Raw genomic sequence first — 22,877 nt, forward strand, 5'->3', positions numbered from 1 at the left:
AGCACCTTTGAATTGTCTCTATAGCATAAAGCATCTTTTACAATGAGATTCATAGCACCAAATTTGGCTTATAAATGTGCAGCACCTTAAAAGTATTAATGGAATCAAGAAATAATTTGTGCCGCCAGGAAGACCATGTTTGCCAGTATAAGCCACAAACCAAAATGCTGGCAGACAGTGTGAATCTATTTGCCTCACCTTAGCAAAGAGATAGAACCACAACTGAGTGAAGGTATAAACTTTGATTGTGATGGGATTTGTTAAAATAAGGTATCACAATATCTAGAAAAAGATACAATGTGGCTAAGAATGGCATCTCTTCATGATTTACAGATGACCACAAAGCATGGCAGTAGAGCTCTAGGATTGAGCAAATACAGCTCCTCAATGTTTGAATAGAGACCCACTTTTCCAGCCAATGAGTCAAAGCCTGACTGGCCGTTCATCTCTTGAATATTGTCCAATGGCCTGTGAACTCGTCCTGCGATAACTCTGCAGACCAGCAAAGCCTTCCTTACTGATGGGTTGTCTTCATACACTTCAATGGATTCATAAGCTCTTCCACTTGTGGCAGTTGTGAAGACTCCTATCCCTCCTTTCATTTCCTTCTTTGTGGAAAACCCGTGACTGATAATCCGGCAGACACTACATTTGTCTGAGATGCAGAGGTTGGACAAACCGTTCATGCCTAACGAACATGTGATAGTGGTGCCATAAAATCTCAACAATTCGTTCCCGTCAGCAAGACAGCGAGGATGTTTCTTGGGCAGCTTGCTGGCTTTTATCTTCACCATTTCTCTGTATTCCTCGAATCGAGCTAGTGTCTTTTGCATGTTATGAACTTTTAAGACTCTTTCTATTCGACCACATTGGTTCTCAGACTTCAACCAGCTTGTCCTGCAAATGATCTCCACAATTTTTCTAGATGAATCACCTTCAACCAGCTCAGTAACTGCAAAAGTATGATGAGTTAAGATAAATGACACTAATTTCAGAGAAGGCTGCCCAGTAAAAGAGAAGGCATTCTGACACATAATTATTCCGCTGCAAAGAAAGGAACAGCTAGAGCAATCTGATGACAATGTTACAGGGTCCTATGCCTGATTGACTGCAAAATACAGCAGTAGTTGAGATGAAAATAAATGCATTTACCACCGCTCCGTTGCTTTCTAGTGCATCACTAAGTATTTGACACAAGCTAATGTCAGCAGATCATCTGTGAATACGTCCAGGACATTGGAGTTAGAGAGTCTAACCACTACACCCAACCCTTAACATTTATGTTGCTACATTATCTAGATTCCTGAAAAAGTTAATGGTGTTAGCTTCAACTATTTAAAATGAAAGCAACTGAATTGACAGGCAGGGAGTTCAATCCAATAAGAGATTTGGCATCATATAAACATATTGCCAAGAAAATGAAGGCTGGGTAGATGAAAAAAGTAAATTAGAGAAAATGAGGACATTTTTTATCTCGTATGAAGAATTTGTAAGAATGTAGAACCAACAAACTTAAGAAGAGTTTGGAGACAATGGTTGGCTAACAGAAAAAGATTATGGATGTAGGATTAATTTCAAAAGAACAATAAAAAAAAATTTAGATGGAAGAAAGCAGCTTGACTACATTCATAGGGCCGGAAAGCAGCATTAAAAGAGACGCAACACTGTTAACAGGCATAGAGAACAACAAATATGTTCCAATGAGGAGGGGGGGGGGGGAGGGGGAATCTAAATATGGATAATTGAATCCATCGATTTGGATTAAATGAGTGCCCATGAAGAGGCTTCACACTCATGAGATAATAATGATAAACAATCAGCATTGTTGCAGCTTTGATGCAATGGCCTAAAGAAACTGCACAACCGTAAAAACATGGCAGATAAAAAGTGTGCGACCACTCCTAACCCCTAGAAGTTCCCCAATCAGTGAAAGGCCAATTGAAGGTTATCCAATTTCTCTTACAACAAATTTGGAGAAGATACATACAGCCTTCACATGAAATTGAAAAGAAGGCAAGGAGGAAAAGGAATATAGGCCAACCCAAAAACCTCATTTGAATAACTGGTAATATTCAAACTCCCAAATGTAAATTTGGTGAAACCATCTTGATCAAAGTACTTCAAAATTAAATGGATATCAGGTATTCAAATTTATAAGAATATAGGGAATCAAAGATATAGATGAAGTAACCTCCCCATATAAATTAAGCATGCAGAAAACCTCTCCACTTCACCAAAATGAAAGAATCAGCAATAAGAATGGAAATCAAACAAATGCAGAGGAATTATCAGATGTGAACCAGTTCATGTCTGAAAGAGTATATTATCTCGTCCCCTTCGCCTTTGATCCCTCCACCAGGCAAAAAACCAATAAAAAAGGCAAAAAGATAAAAAAGAAAATATGTTTCATCAGGAGATTAATCCACAGATCCATCATGAACCAGGAGTACCAGGCCTATCCGTACCCACAAAAGTAGAACCACCATCATTAGCACCATTGAGAGAGAGAGAGAGAGGCCCTTCAGAGGCTGAACTAGAAGAGAAGCCTAGATACGCTATTTCATGCTAGCTTAGTACATAGATCAAAGAAATCCATCAATCAAAGCCACTTAAATGAATGGAAAGGAAAAACAGAGACCCTTGAAATCACAAAAGAAACATGAACAAATAAAAAAAGACCTAGTAAGTTCTGTGTTTACCTGCATGTTTGGAGAGATGATGTGATTCAAGAGCTTCCCACTTCCCAAACCGTTCTCCACATTTGTGGCAAGTCACATTGGCACAACCGTGAGCTTCAGAATCGTGAGAAAACCTTCGTGTCGAGACCGGAAAGCCGTTCCCGCTAAAGATGGCAGCAGAGAGAGAAGAAGCACCATGCCTAGAAGGCTCTCTATTGGAGATATGGAAGCTAGGGGACTTTCTTGGAGGGGTGGTAGCAAAGCTCCCAGAAAAAGCATGGCCATAATGAAGGCCATTCTGCCCTCCAGGACCAGGGGTACCAGGCCTAAGCGTACCCACAAAAGTAGAACCACCATCATTAGCACCATTGAAGCCTGTAATCTTAAGCTCACACCTTGAATTGCTCAGAATGACCTCATGGGTGATTGGATTGAGGAATTCACTGCTTCCTATGGACCTTGGGCTGCAGCTGGGTGGCTTCTCCAAGTGCCTCTTGCTACCATGAATGACATCTTTGAGATTAGCAATGGATCTTGAACAGCCAGACCTACCACTTTTCTTGGTCTGAATTGTGCTCAACTGGCGCTTGGTTTTTGGATCATAAACATCCGAGGTCTCAGATTTGCAATGGAGAGATTTTTTCAGAGCAAACCACACTGTTGGCATTTTCCTTTTTTCTTTAAAATTCTGTTTTCTCAATACCTTCCAGATTTCATGTTCTTTTCCTAGAAATCCTCCCCATACAGCATTCAGAAACTCCCCAACTCAGTGGATCTCCTTTTTTTCATTCCATAAAGCTACTTTTTTTCCATGAATGACCCATCATGCCCTACTTTTTCTTTGGTTTTATGAAGATACCACTGTACCGCCTGAGACCCAGTAACCTCAAAACTCACACTAATCCTCTGAACTCCTTTTCTACCCTTGAAAGAGCACACAACTCAAAGTTGCAGGAACGACCAAAAAACCTCTTCACAAGCACCCCTTCTCTACTTTCAGAAATCAATCCACCATCAAGACTAGCCCAAAATGACTATTGGAAGGATACCAAAATGAAAAGAAATTTCAAGGGAAGATCAATACTTTACAAAAGGGATATTTTTCAGCATTAGGAACTCAAACAATTGCTAGTCCTAAACAATGGATGGTGCTTGAAAAAAACCTAAAATGGGGAATTTAAGGATACTCAGAGAACACTTCACAGAAAACACATCTCCACCCTTGGAAGCCAATCCACCATATTGCCTAAACAAGGGCGGTTTCTGGAAATAACCCAAATCAGAACGCTTAAGGTAGCCAACAAAGAGACCAAGAAGACCCACAAATGAATTCAGAATCTCAAAAAAAAAAACTCAGAATCTTACATGCAAGAAGACTGGTGCCAAGACACCATTTCTGTGCTGTTACTATCTTCTTTTCTGGAAAGCCAACCAGCATTAAAACTGACCAACCTGCCGATCATCATGAAATTCATCCGAAGGACATTTAATGGCCCATTTATCTCACAGGAGAGAAACACCAATAGAAAGAAAGAAGGAAAATGAGGCAAGAGTAAACAGCAACAAGGAGAAGTCCCGAGTCTCTTGACCAAATGCTGGTGTCATGGAACTCAAGGTTTGAAGTGAACACAACCTAAATGACAAAAAGATCAAAACTAAATAAACGCAGGTTGGTTTGAAAATTTTGAGACTGACATTAATTATTAGATCAAGTAGCCCAAAGTACATGTTGGGGATTAGAAAAACGTGGGGAGGCGGTCTGTGAAAGATACAAATGGTAAATGGTAAAGGACATTATGAATTTATGCGTGAGCTTTTGGACATAATCAGAGGTAATCTTGGGAACGTTTTGTCACAGCAGTAAAATCTACTAATCAGAGGTTGACCTTAAATCTGCTGGTGTATATAGGTACTCAATACCCACCTCACAAATCCTGAAGAGGCATGTGATCTTTTAAGACAATGACCAGAAGCCCTTTCAGAAAGACTAGGTTGGCAAGGAAACGAGCCTGCGACTGCCTCGATTTGTGGTCTGACCGAGAACAGTTAGAGGTTATCGTATTTGGAGCGGGGCTAGGCTGGTCGGGGCTCGATTCCCGCAGGCGCTACCCCTTGCACCCGTGTTAAATATGAAAGGAAAAAGAGATCCCACAATTAGGGATGGCAGTGGACCGGGGGAAAGCGGGGCCCCGCCTCGCCCCGTTTGGACCGGGGTATGAAACGGGGATAGAGGCGGGGAAGAAGGTTAAAATCCATCCCCGTTCGGGGATGGAGGCGGGGATAGACGTACCCTTTTCCCCGCCCCGTCCCTGCCACTTTTCCCCGCCTCATCCCCGCCCCGCCCCATCCCCATTTGAACCGGGATGGAGGACATGAAACGGGGATGAAGGCGGGGGTGGAGGTTAAAATCCATCCCCGGCCGGGATGGAGGTTCTAATCTTGAGGCGGGGCGGGGGTGGAGACCTTGTCCCCCGCCCCGCCCCGTCCCACTGCCATCCCTAGGCACAATTGGTCTTCAGCTAACTGAACTCATATCATACTTACAAATCCCGGTTCCGAATTTTCTCGGGAAGGGATAGTATATTGCAATATACTAAAAACATTATTTTTCTCAGAAAATCTCAGGAAAATAGTGGTGAACCTAAAGTAAAAAAATGCATGAGAAAATATATAAATATTAAAAATGTAAAAAAATGCATAAAATCAGTAATATCACATTAATAACACAATACTATCACAAAAAACCCACAATATTTTTAAAATAAACAAAATTTCAAATTATTGAGTTTTTGGGGGATTATATTGGGTTTTGAAAATATCGTCATAAAACAGAGATATTTTCAAATTATCTTTGATATTTGATGTTATTATTCATATAGTAATAAATTTTAGATCACAGTGTAGTGTAAATCACACGGTTGAAGTGCTTTGAAACAATGTGTATGTTTTTTTTTTCTTTAACTGAACCAGCTTGAGCTCAGGTCAATAGGTTTAGAGTTTACAACTTAGCTCAAGCTCAGCTTGTTTAACTCGGGCTTATTATAAGGTCGAACTTGGCTTGGCTCGCCATAAGCATGATCCAAGCTTGAACACATCAAGCTCGGCTTGTCTGACTTGTTCACCAGCCCTACGATTAAGATTTAAGATTACCATTTGTCTTATCTTAAAAGACATTTAACTCCAAAGCAAAAGGCTTTTTTGAATGAACCAAAGTAAAAAGGCTTACTTCTAGTTTTAGATGGGATTCTTTAAAAAAAACAGGGGAAGTTTCCTTTTAATATCTCATTAAATGGTAAATGGTAAATGGTAAATGGTAAATGAAGCAAAGTAAAAGGCTTACTTCTAGTTCTAGATGTGATTCTTTCAACAACAAAAAAAAGTTCTAGATGTGATGGTTCGAATATAGGGGATTGTATATAAATGGATATAGTGGATTTGGACACACATGGAGAAAACACCCAGCAAATCTTTATCTGGTTATCTTGTCAGAAGATTATAGGTAGATTGGATTTGCTTTTTTGCATCTGGATAACCTGATCAAATTGCTTCATCCCAAACTCAAGCAGTTGAGATCCTCTGCCTAGCCAAGTAAAGGGTGGAATGAGAGTGATAAAAAACTATATCACAAAGTCAGGACGAACCAGGTTGAATCCAACTAGTCAGATTTGGATTCAGTTGGTATCCAACCAAAACTTCATAACTGAACCTCCCTCTCTCTCTCTCTCTCTCTGCCATTGTGATGTGGCATTATTGGGTTTGGAGCAAACAGGGGAAGTTTCCTTTTAATATCTCATTAAATTTATATGGTATCAGATGCCTTTCAGTTTGCCTTTAAAAGCAAAACAGCAACTAAGTCGAATGTGTTCATGAAACAAGAAATTTTGGAGGGACAAGCTCAACAGTGGCCCGACTTTGAGTACCATATTTGTGATTATGGTCAGCCAAGTTGCTTGGAGTAATTTTGCTAAAATGATCACCAAATTTATGTTGGGTCCATGTGTCCAGTTGCATTATAATATGCTTTATGTCAATTTGGTTTAATGAAAATTTTGAATCTCTTTTACCATGAAGTTTTATGGTGATATGAACAATTAAATTTTTATCTATAAAAAACACACGAGCATGAAAAATACCTAATTGATTACATGTTTTCTACTGCATAAGCTATGATAAACACATCCAAAAGTTCTGAATAAGAAGCAAATGCATACAAGTATGACTTTGCAGGGGAAAGAAGCTTCTCAACGAAAAAGAGGTCTTCATGAATGAATTACACATATATGTGCGTGAAATAACATTTTTTTATAGGGATAAAAAAGTCACCGACCACTTGCATATCAATTTTAAATTATTTAATGAGTAAATATTTAATACAGTCAATTATACGTACAATCTAGTTGGAATCTCATGACCAAGTTGTGTAGACTGAATCTAACCTGGTAGATATGTTGATAACAGATCAGGTGTATCTACATTGCACACTTTAATGTACCACTGCACCTGATCTGCCCTCCATTTTCTACTGAGCTCTACAACTGATAGGTTGCAGCGGCACACTAAAAGTGTGCAATGTGATTGCACATGATCTACCCTCTATATGTTCAAATGGTTTTTTTAATGAAAATTTATGGTTTTTTTAATGAAAAAATTATGTTTTTTTAATAAGAAAAACAGTGCTTAAAACCTATAGGAGAACGGTTTTTGACAATTCAAAAGTCGTTCCTAGTAAAAAATGAGGTTCTAGATCACTTCATGAGATTAGTTCTACCAAAAAAGTAAAAATAAAAAATAAAAAAGAAAATTTACTAAGTCATTTGTAGATACAAACATTTGTAGCAAAATTTAACCCTTTCTTAATAGGGTCATCTAAAATTTTTCTTTTCTCTATTATTGTAGTTTTAGGGCCTAAACACAAGATCAGTATGAAATTCAGATTTGATGAGACTTCAAAGAGGGAACATAAATCACACAACCACAAGGCAAGAAACAAACAACCACAAGGCAAGAGGATTTTTCAATGTCTTTACGTTGACATAGATAGTTTGAAATTATTTTATTAATGAGAATCAATCACCGCACAAGAAAAATTATTCAAAAACACACACACACACAAAAAAAAAAAACAATAACACCTATCATTTGATCCACCAATAGAATCAATGAGTACAACAAATCTTTCTTTGTCAATCACTTATATGTGCAGCCAAGAAAACACTTTTATGTTGATCTAAAAATGAGGAACAACCTTTACACACACAATTTGCCCTCTCAAATCTCTTGTTTTCTTTTCTCCACACATAATCATTACCCAAACCAATATGCACCACCATCCAAAAGATAGTCTGACTTTGCCCTTCTCTCACACTAAAGATGGGGAAACCACCCTTAGAATTAAAGACCTAATTGCACTGGTTAAGCCTGCCATACATATTTCGGGAAGCACCCCTTGCTTCCCCAGAGTCACCAAGCGTCAACTGAGCAAGAGCTTAATTATCCCTTGCCCTCATTAATGCTAATGGAAATGAAACCCTAGCCACCTCTGTCTAGTGGCCAAGGCCCCTTCTCTCACACACTTTCATTAATGCAACTCCTATACAAAACGGTGGCCATGATGGCACCCATTCAATCCAGATAATAACATCTATTGAAAATATAAATATTATAAAGACAAGTCTCCACATTCATCGGCTGGTGCATTCCATAAACTCTGACAACCCTAAAATTGCTGAAGAACAAAAGTTATTTCTTGTTAGGCAAGATTAAATAATTAACAAACTTTTTTTTACCAAATTTTGTAGTAGGTCTTTTGGAAATAAAATTAAGATAATGCCTTACGGTAACATGGGGATGACATTGAACAAAGGCACATTGCAGAGAACCGTTGACTCAAATAATTCTCCTTCACGTGTCGTAGTGCACTTAAAAATTCACCTCTCAGCCACTAAAATGGCCATAAAAAACAACAAAAATGCTTTTTAATTCGCCCCCTAATGTTTTATTTTTCTAAAAATTTCAATCATATCAATAATAGATAATAATTTTTTTTCTTAATTATGATTTTATTAAAGGAACTTTGTGGAGAAAAAAAATATTAACATTTTTTTAATATCTACGATCGTCCCTAAAACTTCGAACTAAAAAACCCTGCCCCGGGGCCTGTACTGAGCATCGACTTGCGTAAAAAGGCGATGACCATGGGAATCGAACCTTCACCACCCATTTAGTGGCCAGGGCTCCACCCCACTACGCCAACCTGCTGGAAAAAATGGTTGATGCCTTTGACATATAAATACAATGAAAAATGACAACGATTGTAAACCACAAAAGTTTTATTCAACTGGTAGGAGCAGAGTCACCAAGCTAAAGGGACATCAATAGTGTAGGATTCACCCCTATATGTTGGCTACGGTGGACAATTTTAGGGATTAAGACAAGTTCTGATGGGGCCTGTTGTGGACCAAGTGCTCAGTGTATCCAGGCTTGACCATGTGTCCCAGACAAGGACAAGCTAGTTTTAAATCCAAGAGGCCCTATAGTTTATATAGAGAGTTCATTGATCAACCCAAGTAATATTGGACAGTAGGCAACCCACATGAGTTCTGACCTAACAGCGAGCCTTAACCAGACTCCAAGATGGAACTGAATTCAAATTATGCACATATATAGGGAACCCGTTTTACCTTTACTAACAAATGTTAAAAATTTGAGTACCCATCTCTATATATCTATGCAAAATTCACATCATTAGGCTTTCTGGTCAACTGGAATCCAATAAGAGTTTGATGGTTATGTTGAATTATCATAACCAAGATGTCTTAAGTTCAAATCCCATGGGAGATGATCCCATAGTGGATCAGGTTAGAGGTGCCCAGACCTTAGGTGCTGTTCACTCTTTTTTGGATAATCGGGAAAAACCACCTCACTCACTCGCAAGCTCATTGTGTAAAACCTCTTGGTTCTTCTTGATCATGAGGAAGTACACCTGAATTCGGTCTTGTAGCAAGGGATGCACACCCCTCAAGAATGAAGAAATGCATGCATCAAAGTACCAAATTTAGGGATGTTAATGAATCAAATTTTACCCAATATTTGACCGAAATCCATAGCAGTTTAGTTAGATTTAGTAAGCCAAAATCATATACTGTTATAATCGGATGTGGATATATTTTTGACTTTTTATCACTGAATCTGATGAATATCCGAATTTGACAGATTTCCGAAATCAAATTCAGTGTAAGCACTTTAACAACTGAATCGGAATTCAAATCTGAATCTTTTTAGCTAACATCTGATTAATCGGATCTGATTTTGGACAGCATTCTACCCAAATCCAAACAATTTACAACACCAATGGTGGATGTGATTTGATGATTGCACACATGTAGGCATGCATTGGGGTCATGACTATCCCATTGTAGAGAGAGATGCACCAAAATTGGTTGTCACAAGGTGTGGACACACATGCAAGTGGACTCATAACTGCAACCTTTGATTCATGATACATCAATGTACTTGTCACCACAACCCCACGGTTTTTATTTTTTTATAACATGAAGATACCGCACCCCAGCATAAAGACCTGGTTTCACTGGCTCAGCCTGCCATACCTACGGTCATCTTGCCAATGGCCTACTATGAAGCTAGGAACCCCCATACACACGCATGGTTTATGCTGAGCGTCAGCTTGAGCAGAGAGGCCCGCCCCATAAGAATCGAACCTTGACCACCAGTCAAGTCGCCTCAACCCCCGCCCCATAAGAATCGAACCTTCCCATCAAGTCGCCTTAACCCCCTGTTGTTAATGAAACTTTGCACAGCATCCATTTGCTCGTGTTGGTGGGGTTTAAAAACCTCTCTCTCTCTCTCTCTCTCTCTCTCTCTCTCTCTCTCTCTCTCTCTCTCTGTGTTTATTTGTTTGATTGCGCCCCCTGTTCTACCAATAAATGTAAATGGCAGATGGACCCACACAAAAGCTGTCCTTAACTGAAATCCCTGGTCCCTGGACCCCTTCCACTTGAACCGTTACTCTACCTTCCAACACGGCAATGGATCTCTCTCTCTCTCTCTCTCTATATATATATATATATAGAGAGAGAGAGAGAGAGAGCCGAAAGTAATTCAACATTACCACTCTGTCTGATGTTCTTTTCTCTTGTGCTTTCTTTATTTGTTTTGGCTTTTGTTCTTGTTCAGTTCATGGGTTCAACATTTTGTTGATCTTCATGAGTGGTAATGTTGAATTACTCTCTCTCTCTCTCTCTCTCTCTCTCTCTCTATATATATATATATATATATATATATATATATATATATATATATATATAGCAACAAACAAATTGGATGGAGAATACCATGAGAGTCCAAAATAAACAGGTTGGATTGGTAGCTTTCCAGCCTTGAAAATACATCCACTTTGTTTTTGTTGTCGTGGTAAGATTAGAAAGAATATGACAAGTGACAAAAGATGTAATAAAAGTGTCTTTGCCTGGTATTCCGCTTGTACTAAAAAAGGGTGCATGGGATCCCTGCAATCACAAGTGCAAGCTTAAAGGTCCTCATCACAGGACTGACCAATTAAGATTACATGAAGAGAATCGATTTGCCTAAGATGATACTTTTATTGATACTCCAGCACTTGGACAAACACCACCATAACGACGCACCAATTGGGCCACCATAATTGGCTTCTTTTACTGAGAGGTTTCATACAAATCTAACCGGGGTCATTGCCCATAGTTGAAAAGAAAAAAAAAAAAACACAAGGGCTCGTTTGTTTCACGAAAAAATACTACTTCTCTTGGTTCTTGGTTCTTGGCTCAAAATAATGTAGTTATACCAAACTTTCCTAGCTCCTTGTTGCCTTTTTCGTAAGTTGGTTTTGTAGGGAAACTATACAAAGAGAAATGTCTCATTCTATTGGTCCGGTTGTTTGATGTAACACCCCGATCTGGGACCTCAAGAGTCCGAATTCGGTTGGTATTACTTCTCAGAGGGAAAGAGTACAAAGTTTACACAGAGAAGACGTGGCAAAAAAAACTTTTCATTTTATTCTCATAATCAACTTTTTCTTACAATTGTTCATCATTCATAACAAAAGAAAGCAAATACATCTTATTCAATGACAAGAAAAAAAAATTATACAAAATGCTCTGCTGAAGAAGGAGAAGTTGCTCACGACCTGATTGGTCTAATGTCTGAAACCTACAGTTGTAATTAAACATGGAGGGTGAGTCTATAACTCAATAAAGAATAATTATAAGCAAATAACAATTAAACTTACAATTGTAGTGGGCTCTAAGCCCCTAGTCTTAGTTTAGTTTTCGACACATCATATAAGTTTGTATATTTTAATTACCCCTATTAATTCTCAAATACTCTCTCACAACAAACTATCACTAGGTCGGCTATACCGGTCATAATCGTCTATGGGCGTAGCAATCCCGTAGAACACCACAATTCTACATGTTGGCCAAACAATGAACCATACACTCCCAGTGGTCCTCGGACCACCAGGCACTCCCAGTGGTCCCCGGACCACCAGGCACTGCAGTGAACCACCATGGAGACCCCACTGGTAGCTAGACGGGAGGTTAAGCTCTCAATCTTGGTATGATTCATGCTACATCCTAACCAAGATGGTTATAAATCATCTTTGGTCCTCTAGAGTCTCAACCCGGTGTGAGTGAAACCCTAAGTCATGACTAAGTTCACACATTGAACCATATTATCAAACTCATAACTAACTTGTTTTCTCACGAGTGATGTCGTGACTGATCTCAACAATTCTCAATCTCTTCATGACATTAAAACTCACACCTCTATCTCTTAGTACGCAACGATGTAGTGTCTCTACATCGTTAAATCACTGGCAACCCACTCTCTGTGGTGGTTGCACTCTGGCAGCAAACCAAGTAGCCCTTGCCACAGGTCGCCACTTTCGGGATTTAAAAGGTTATGCATGCTAATATCAAAATATTCATTCATACAACATGAATAGACTAAATGAGACTCTAATCTAAACATGGTCTCATCACGATGCATGATATTCAACAATCATATAAACATGCAATCACAATTCAATTTATTTCCTTCATGCATGGCATATTATAATTTACATGCATATCAATGCAATCATGTATATAAACCAACTCATAATGTCAAGCATGGAAGTTTTATGCATGTCATGGTCTCATTCTAATCTATTATGCTAATCACATAACATCTATCACATTACAAATACATGCAACGTAAAAACGTTTATTCATTTCTAAGAATTGCTTATAGTATCTCTTACCTCAAGTACGAACATCGTGCTTTCACCGAAACCAAGTCTCAAGATGCTCTAACAATAGGATTTGGTCATTAAACTAACATAATTGAATTAATTCACAAAACCTCTTACAAAATTACGAAAACACTCCTCTCGAATTTACTCAAGAAACCTCGATTTCTGGATTACTAATTTGACAAAATTTTATAGACCAATGGATTCCCCTCTTCAATACAAATCCAACGCACCAAACCTTACTTGATTTTGAGTTCGGAGTGCGAAGATATGTTCATTTTACTGAAATGGATCTCGGGTATCCAATTGGATATTTTGGTCATTTCAGATTTCGAGACAACTTGAGACTATCTTATGATCCGATCCGAATCCAATTTTAATCTAGATCCAAACCCTGCCTGCTTGGATCTAGATCCAATACATATCCAGATCCAAAACTGTTTGACTGGATCCAGAAAAGTCTGACTGGATCGAGAATATTCTAACTGGATCCAGAACAGGATTCATACCCTCTTACTGGATCCAAGACAGTCTGACTGGATCCAAGACAGTCTGACTGGATCCAGGACAGTCTGACTGGATCCTAAATTGTCTGACTGGATCCAGAATAGTCTGATCTAGACCCAGTTCTGAAATGGATCCAGGACTGATCCAATTAGATCCAGAACAGTCAGTCTACATTCAGAACAGGTCCAGATCCAAGCTGAGAACCCAGATCCAGTTAGATCGAACTCGTTCGGCCTGACTCGGGTTAGTCCAAACTGGTTCAGTTCAGACCCAATTCGGTCTGAATCGATTCCACTGGAACTAGTTCCATCCGAACCGGTTTGGTCTGAACCGGTTCACCCAACCATAAAAATTATTTTATTTATTATATATATATTCGACTCATCTCGGTTCGGTCTGGGTGCGACCCGGACCGACCCTGTTCGATCTGGGTGGCACCTAGGCCAAACCGACCCTTTTTTTTTATAAGGGCTCGGTCTGGGCGCGACCCAGACCGGCGGGCTCGGTCTGGGACGCACCCAGACCGACCCGGTCCCCCCCATTAAAACCCTCACAGGGGGCGAAAAAAGGGCATCGCCCCCTTTCCGTCCCTCTTCTTACAGAGAGGGGCCGGCCGCCGAAGCCGGCCCTTCTCTGTCTATTTCTTCGATAGGAGGGGTCGGCCACCGACATCGGCCGCCCCCCCTCCTCCTCTTTCTCTCTCTCACTTTCTCTAATTTTTTTTTTTCTTTCTGTTTCTTGTAACTCGCCGGCAGCAATGGCTGTCGGCCCCCTTTTGTGCTCGGATCAGAATAGAAGAACGAAGAACAAGATGAGGAGGGTGGAGGCTTACCTCGCCGCCGTCACTGTCGTCGCCACCATCGCCGATAAGTTTCTCTCTCTCTCTCTCTCTCTCTCTCTCTCTCTCTCTCTCTCTCTCTCTCTCTCTCTCTCTCTCTCTCTCTCTCTCTCTCTCTCTCTCTCTCTATGCAGGGTGCGGAAGGAGGACCTGTGTGAGGGTTTATAACCCTCACGCAGGGTGAGGGGTTGGGGATAACCCTCGCCCCCTCCTGCGAATTTCGGGGGTGAGGTTTATCCTCACCCCTTTCACGAATTAGCGAAAACGGTTTTCCAAAATGGAAACCATTTTCGTTTTTTTTTTGTGTGTGTGTTTATCCCCTCCGGCGACTTCGCCAGAGGGTTTTTTACATTTGACCACTTTCTTCCTATTGGCCTATTTGAGTAAGCACATCCTATTTGTTCTATTGGTTAGTAACTTTCTTTCTATTGGTCTGGTTGAGTAGTCACATCCTATTAGTTCTATTGGCCAACCAATTTTCTCTAATTGGCTTAGTTGAGTAGGCACATCTTATAATTGGACTAGTTGAGTGATCACTTCATATTGGCCTTGATGAGTGGCCACCTCCTTTTCCTATTGACCTTGGCTCCCTCCTCTTTTTGTTGGCCTTGTAGGGGTACTGGCAACTTCCCTTTCTATTGGTCTAGTTGAGTGGCCACTTTCTATTTACATTGTTGAGAAACCATTTTCCTTTTTATTGGTAGTGTTGAGTGTCTATTCCTATTAGCCTTGTTGGGTGGTCACCTCATATATACTCCTCCTCGCCATGGTGGGAGGCCATCTCTTATTGGCCTTCTTGGGTGCCCTTTCTGCCTCAATTAGCTTTCTCTTGGGTGGTGGGCTTGGTGTTATATATATCCATGCCCAACACCCGTTCTAACAACCACTCTTAGCTAGAGTTCCTCAGTCTCTCCCTCTTAAGCTACAATTCTCTCTTTTATTTCTTCTTTCTTTCTCTATGTCCCTCTCCTAGTGTTTGTCTTTACTTTTGAAGTAATAGAGAAGAGTCCCTCCATTGTTGTCATAGAAGGTCTTGTGGCTACTCTATAAGTTTTTTTCTTTCTCTTGTATTTTTTATTAGCGTAGAGACAAGTCATGTATTTGAGCCAGAAGTCTGTGTATCAAGAGGTTGTTCGAGGTGATCATGTCGAGGTCATTGGTCTCACTCAGTGTAGGACGTGGACCGATTTCGTGCAAAAGTGAAGCTCGGTTGTATCTTGATAGTGGAGTTGTGTTGACGCCCATTACACCTAAAGAATTATTCATAGTGGGGCAACTCTCGCTTTAAAGATAGTGTGTCTAACAAGTGCCCTTTGAGCCAACTAATTGAAGTGTAATTGTCATAATATGCAACCCACTAGACAAAAATTTTCAATAATTTTTAAGTGTGAGTTATGAAACATGGCAACTATGCTAAAGGTTGGCGATTAGGAGAATTATTTGCAAGTGCAAGATGAATTATTCAAATCATAGAAAATTGAATGGTGTGAGGTATGCTCTTAATCCCATATTAAAATTTATGTAAGCTTGGCTATAAACTTTGCTTTGTGGATCTGTTGATGACAATGCACTCATTTTCCTAAGCATAGAAAATCTTTGAGATATTTTTATGATATTTTTCAAAAATTGGGACTACCATTATATGGTTGAATTGTAGAAGTGTTTTCTTGTATTAAAGGGTAGAATATTAGAAGATACATGTTCTTTTATGTGGACCCTATATTATATCCGAATTTGTTGTTTGGATCTTATCGCATATCCATATCCAAATCTTCTTTGCATTTTGGGTTGAAGTTCTTCTATATTCTTTTATTGTTGATGGGCATGCGAAATAATGTTTAAGTGTTCTAGCATTGTGTTGCTATTACTAGATCTTGCATGTGGTCTAATTTCTTTTTACCGCTATTTGATGCATTAGGATCTAGATCCTTATCGGATTATTTTATCTCTCAAGTCCAGTGTATTTGGATCCTCTAAAGTATTATATTTATGTTTGGTGAAAACATATTTATGGTTAGACCCTATCATGAACTATTTTAGCGAAATCCATCACTGTTGTGTTTGGTTATTCTAAATATGAATATTATGACTTTTGGATCTGAGTATGGTCAAATATTAAAATATGCTTTTTAGGTTGGATATGCACTTTATCACGATTATATGTATTATATCTTTGTTTAATTTGATAATTGCATATCATTTGTGTTGCTCAAACTATATGTGTGTGGATTCGATTGTATGAACTTAGTGACCTTCATGCTATGTTTGTGAATTCAAAGATTTTAGACAATTTTAAATTTTTATCCATGTGCAATAACTCTTGATCCAAATCATGTGTTATTAATTGTGGGGGTATGAATCTTGATTAACCATCCAAGTAACTGATTTGTTGAGAAAGTGTAAAAAAATTATTTGAACATGTTCTTTAACTTTTGATTTTAGAACTAAAGTAAATATGATTACGTATTACCAAGATTCAAACCCATCTTTAGAATCAAGAATGAGATTTGTCTTGTTTTAAGAACAAAGATTTGGTATCTTATTTTCTTTGTCGCTAAACCAAGGTGCTTTGCGAAAATGCAAATTTTAGTTAAATTCTTTTATCACCTAGATGAGCACACATGATGACAACTTAGCGACAATAGTAGGTGAGATGTTAGTAATCAATTCAGATAAAGGGTGGAACATGTATTGTAGACTTATGGTTCATACATGAGAAATTGTGGGGGTAGACAATTAAGACTAATCTTATGGCCGGTTTATATGGCAAAGGGAGTGTGGTACTTCTCTCCACCTCCAAGAAATCCGTTACCCACTAATATGTATATCATGTACCTACTATGACTAACCTAACAACCTACCTAATATTCATAATTCTATGATTGTATTTATCTGTCAGTTTATATTGTCAATGATTCATAAGCTTGGAGACTTTTGCTACCAAGTTAAATATAGTAAATATAGCTAATGCTATGCATGATTATCATGATGTATGATATGTTAGTTTTGGGCATATGTTCTTTAAATTTTTTAGGAACATGTGCGTTTGGATTTTTTCCCTAAATGGATAATCAAGCATAAATAAATGAGATGAGAATCCAAGTTAAGAATGTAAAACATTAAAGTTCAAATTTTAATAATGTGAGTGTCTTCTAAACACCCAAAGTCGTGAGGGTAATAATTAATTATAACATTTATAAATGACCTTTCAAATTACATTTTGCATCTTATGAATGGGTCATTTTTCTCAAAGTTTGCAAGGAGTGAGCATTTTTTTTAAGCCTTAAAAAGAATTTTCTTAGAGATCCACTATATGTATATAGTGTTGAAAATTAAATTTTGGTCTATAGAGGTTTTGACAATGAGTTTGCATCCCTTGAGAAAATAACCAAAAAGTTGAAGAATTTTGATTTCAAAAATCATAAATTTTGACAAATGCAACTTGGTAGTACTATCATAATTTGTCTATTTATGAATTTTAAAAAAATGATCATAAGTTACATTGTGAAAATTCATAAATCGAGCTTTTTGGAAAAGATGTGTGATTTTACTTGTTAATACCTTGTATAAATATTGAGTAATTTTGTGAGGGAATATGTGAAGAAGATTTGAGAAAACATATAATCGTTTGATCTATTGTATGATTCTAGTGTTACTAATGTTGAAAGAAATATGTCCCAAATAAAACATGTATCATTGGCCATTTTATGTGCTAAGAATTGTCTAAGTAGACACACAATAAACATAAGCTAGATGAGCCAAGATATTGGAAATTCAAGAAAAAACATTGAAATTTCATCTAGTCTTGAAGAATTCAAGAACTCTGCAAAATATTTATGAGAGAAAAATCTTTGTACTTGGTAGGTACAATATTGTTACATGCAATTCTAATTTTAACTTCTAACCAAAGTTGGGTGAAGTTGCTATCCTTGAACCTAGAGCATTTGCTTGAGTATTCAAGAAGCAAATTGAGACAAACCACTCTAAAAATCTCTTAATTAAGATATCATTGGGCAATAATCCTATGCCTGCTATGCATTGTGATAGTTATGCAACTATAAGGTAAAGAATATTTATGGTGAATGTAGACGTGTCTAAAGTACATTCATGTGAACAACTTACTCAAGCAATGAGTAATCTTGATTAAACATAAAAAAATATGTGGGAATTTATGAATTCATTGACTAAAAAGACTTTTACAAGAAATTATTTAGCATCGAGAGGAATGGGGCTAAAGCCTATAAAAGAATTACCTATGATGAGAATCCAATCACTTGATATGGGTCAAACCAAGTTTAGTGGTTTAATGAGAAAAATAAATCACTGGAGTAATTGGATGGACACTAATAAATATAATGATAGTGAATTCTTTATTTCATTCTTGATGTTTAGTGCTTAATTAAAACCCAAGTTAAAGGTTGAGTTCATTTGAACTCTCGATGAAATTCATAGACCGTATGGTTTAGGTGTTTAAACAAGTTTGTCACCTTTAATGGACTCACCTATATGAGTGGGTCACCTTCTATGAGACTTAGGCTTGTTTTTAGAGCACTCATGAATCTGGTATATAATATAGAACCCTTAATTTGTAGCTTTTATAAATTATTTGACATATTATGATCACCTGAAGTAAAAGTATATATTAATTTGTTTGAAAAGTCAATTAGGATTTTCAATTCAAAGTTCATGCTATTGAGGTCTCGTACCGACTATGACTAAGTAAATACTATTGTGAATGTTCAAACTCAAAAAGTACCTTAATTTATGCACTGAACTTTTTGAATAGCCTCTTATTTCCTTGTTTCTTAATTTTGCCTTTGTTTCATAATTTTTATCCACATGGGGGGTTGTTGTTTTTTTGGCTCAAAGTTATTTAATTATACTAAGTTTTCTTAGTTTCTTTTTCCTTTTTTTCTAAGTTGGTCTTGTAGGAAAATTATACAAAGAAAAAAGTCTCATTCTATTTGTTTTGTTGTTTGGCTACTTTTTTTCTATTGGCCTAGCTGAGTAGTCCCATCCTATTGGTTAGCCACTTTCCTCCAATTGGCTTAGTTGAGTAGGCACATTTTATTGGCTTAATTGAGTAGCGACTTCCTATTGGCCTTGATGAGTGGCCACCTCCTTTTCCTATTGGCCTTAGTCACCTCTCTTTTCTGTTTTTTTATTGGTCTAGTTGAGTGGCCATTTCTTATTGGTCTTGTTGAGAGTCCATTTCCCTTTCTATTAGTTTTTGTTGAGTGGTCATTTCTATTGGCCTTGTTGAGTCATCTTATTGGCCTTCTTGGGTGGCCACCTCTCCTATTGGCCTTCTTGAAATTTTTCCAACACTTTCTTGCAAAAAACGTGTTGGCCAGTGAGGCAACTATTGGATCTTAGTTTATTTGGATTAGGTAACACAGATCCAAGTGTGGCTATAAGGGCTCATGTTGGATGCTGCATGAGCTATTATAAAACTCATATTTAATTGCATATGAACAGTTACAAGACTCATGAAGTTCCATATGAACTATTACATGAGAAACTAAGTCGTTCATTAATTTTCTATTTTTTAGTTTCATTATAGAATGGGCATGAAAAGGCTACTCCAGAGGTGGTAAAGAGAGCCAAGAAATCAACATAGAGAGGAAATTCTCTATGTTAAAACCCCTTTGAGAAGGCCCTTAATCATCCTTCTCAATCCTATTCCCTCTCCTTGATGGATTTTCTTTAAAAACCAACAACCCTGTGGCCTCGATGTTTTCGTGCAAGGCATGATATTTCATATGAAATGGAGGGTGAGGTAGCCCTTTTTCATGTATACGCAGCACTGCTATATGGTGGGCATGTAGTGACCTACTTGATAGCTGCCCATTTTGGCATTTCTTGATATGGGTGTGGTGTCCATCTCAAGAAATGTTGAGATGGATGGTCATCACAAGCGCCGCTGCATAAAAAAAATGACACATGCAACAAATAATTGCATTAAGGATCTGTTTAGGAGCTGGTGTTGAGAGCACAAAAAATTGTAGAAACTCCACCATTAGGGGCACATGCCCAACAAGAAAAACACTCATAGAAAAATAAAATTTTGCCTATGAGAAGATTTGATATCATAATTTTTTCTAAAATGAAAATTTTTCACTTGTAGCATGAGAAAAGAAAAATAAAAAATCTTAAAAACATAAGAGAGGAGGAGGGGGTGGTGGTGAACCTTCTTCGACGCAGTTTTTCGAGAGGTGGGTGATGGTGGGTGGTGATAGTAAGATGGATGGTGGTGGTGATGGTGGAACTTTTTCGTTGCAGGTTTTTGGGAGGTGGGTGGTAGTGGTGATGGTGAGATAGATGATGAAAAAATTGTAGGGAGGGCGGTGTTCTGGGAGGTGGGCGGTGGTGGTGGCCTGTGAGATAAGTGGTGTGGATTGTAAATCACCAATATGGTATTGTGGGAAAGGCCAACCCCGATAAGTGAGTAAAGGATAATGATAGTAGTGGTTGGTATGATTTTACTTATTCTTCAAAAAGTTGGGGAAAAAATGTCTTTCAGCAACTATCATGCATGAGGTCCCGACTTTGGTCACTTGGTTGGGATATAACCCGTGCGTCGATTGCTGGATAGTGCATCTTTGGTCGGGGCTCCACTCTTCCCCTCTAAAGTCCTTCCTGCATGAGAAACCTCTTCGTGGTCGCCTTACCTTTAATATGTGGCTAGGGTTGGCAACGAAATGTTGTCTTCGAGGCCCAACCAATCTTTAGGAACAATGAGAAGCCTGACAGAGGTAGCTCGACTGACCGCAATTGGGTCTGAAACTAATGTCACCAATGAGAGTCTAAGTCATTCCATCTGCGATGAATTCCAAATTCATCCACAAATTCGATAGAAGGTCTAACACAAAATTCCGTGGTGTTCTCATGGAGGATATCAAAGCTCGCCTTCAACAAATCTCGTGCATGTTGCAACTCCAAGTGGACTTATGACTCACTTGTCAGCTGCTACGACCCATTGAAATTGATTATGAGTTGCTCAGAAAGAAGGATGATGAGTCAAATGAGAAGATCATGCAAGAACCCTTTTGTGAGGAGTGCACGAGAATGGACTGAGTTCTCATAAATGAGATTTTGGAGGTCAATTTTGCTGATCCTATTGATGCATCCTCTGCAGGTGGTGTACGCTCTCTCCATTGACAGCGAACGAAAGTGGTTGCAACCATCCTTTTGGTAGAATTCATAACTTTGCGGGAGGAAGTGAAGACCTCGATCTCTAATATTGCCGCAACTTGTGTCCCTCTCGACAAAGCACTCCTTAGTTCAGAAAGGGAGCTAGTTGACTCGTTCCCTTCGAAGAGTGATGCATGGAAGGTCTAGAACAAGGATGGATCCTCGATTGTCATACTTGCAGCCATGAAAGCCCGCAATAATACCGTTTGCATGCTCATGCTTGTGGGAGTTGATGTGAAGCATCAGAACCATGATAGAGAGTTGGCCATGCCCATGGCCAAGTTACGTAAGATAGATGACATATTCGAGAAGGTGATGCTTGAATATGCACCTAAGAAGAGCAACCAGATTAGAGAATCCCATATACCTTATGGTGCAGTTGCACGTGAAAACAATCATAGACAAAAGGAATCATGTCAAGTTTAGTTCCAAGTTCCTCGGCATAAAACAAAGAACAAAGCAACATCAACAAAGATGCATGAAATATATCAAACTCGTGTGTTTGATTATGGGAGAGGCCAACTATGAGTGCACCATGGGTGAATGTGGCTCCATCAGTTGGAGTCTCACCTCAACAGGCCACTTGCGTATGCAAGATACACAAGTGTTGTGGGGGTAAAAGGCTTGAAGAAGAGCTTGCTGAGATTTTGTTTTTATTTCCTTATTGTTCTTTACTTTCCTCTTTGCTATGTATGGTCATGTAGAATCTCTCTAATGAAAACCAAGCTTGTTCAAAATTTTGAAAAATACCCCAGTCGCATACCCAACTCGTTTCCCTTAGCCCAACCAAGTAAGAACCACATATACCCAAGTGTGTCTAAACCTAAAACCCATAGCAACCCAAAACCTTGTTAGACTTCGAAAACTTCTCTAGCCCAAGTCGTGGTGAATTTGGATCTAAAATTTGGACCCAAGATTCTTCATTGTGTCCTTAATTTTCACCCCAAATTTTTGGATTTATTGAGTTTTCAATTATGAGAACTTGATTTTTCAATCCAGTTGGTTGTTAACCAAAGACTAATATGTTCTTTTGTAATTCCAAATTTTTCTAAACTTCAAAAATCCATAGCTCCCTATCCCCATACCCTCTACCCCTAACATTTTGAAAGAACCCTCCCTAGAATGTCTAATACCAGTTCCCAAACTTTTAGTTTTTTTCTGTTACACAGTTTGGGAGATGATTTTTTTCTTAGGCCCTGCACGAGTCATTTTGTCCAGCCATACAAACCTTTAGTAGACTATCCCAAGTAGGTCTACTTGAGTTCTGTAAGTTAACCCAACCTCAACCTAAGTCTAAGCCCACATTTTCAACCCTTAGACTCAAACTGGTTCCCAAAACCCAACCCATTCTGTATGTTGATAATTGCAGAAATAA

General features: G+C 38.5%; 1 protein-coding gene across 2 annotated transcripts; it reads right to left on the bottom strand.

Moving 5' to 3' along the window:
- Positions 1–223: 223 nt before the first annotated feature.
- Positions 224–4,313, bottom strand: LOC149823032 (uncharacterized). Of its 2 annotated transcripts, XM_089980511.1 has the most exons (4): positions 4,044–4,313; positions 3,866–3,941; positions 2,700–3,712; positions 224–952 (listed from the first exon to the last, which is right to left on the bottom strand). In XM_089980511.1, exons 3-4 carry the CDS (start codon positions 3,343–3,345, stop codon positions 321–323), a joined length of 1,278 nt encoding a protein of 425 aa, XP_089836637.1. In that variant the 5' UTR covers positions 3,346–3,712; positions 3,866–3,941; positions 4,044–4,313; the 3' UTR covers positions 224–320. The 2 variants fall into 2 exon arrangements, with proteins under 2 accessions (XP_089836637.1, XP_089836636.1); XM_089980510.1 differs by having other exon boundaries at positions 2,700–3,941; positions 4,044–4,269.
- Positions 4,314–22,877: the final 18,564 nt, after the last annotated feature.

Source organism: Nuphar pumila, chromosome 11, assembly GCF_984573655.1.
Source record: "Nuphar pumila chromosome 11, dmNupPumi1.hap1.1, whole genome shotgun sequence".
Classification (NCBI taxonomy): domain Eukaryota; kingdom Viridiplantae; phylum Streptophyta; class Magnoliopsida; order Nymphaeales; family Nymphaeaceae; genus Nuphar; species Nuphar pumila.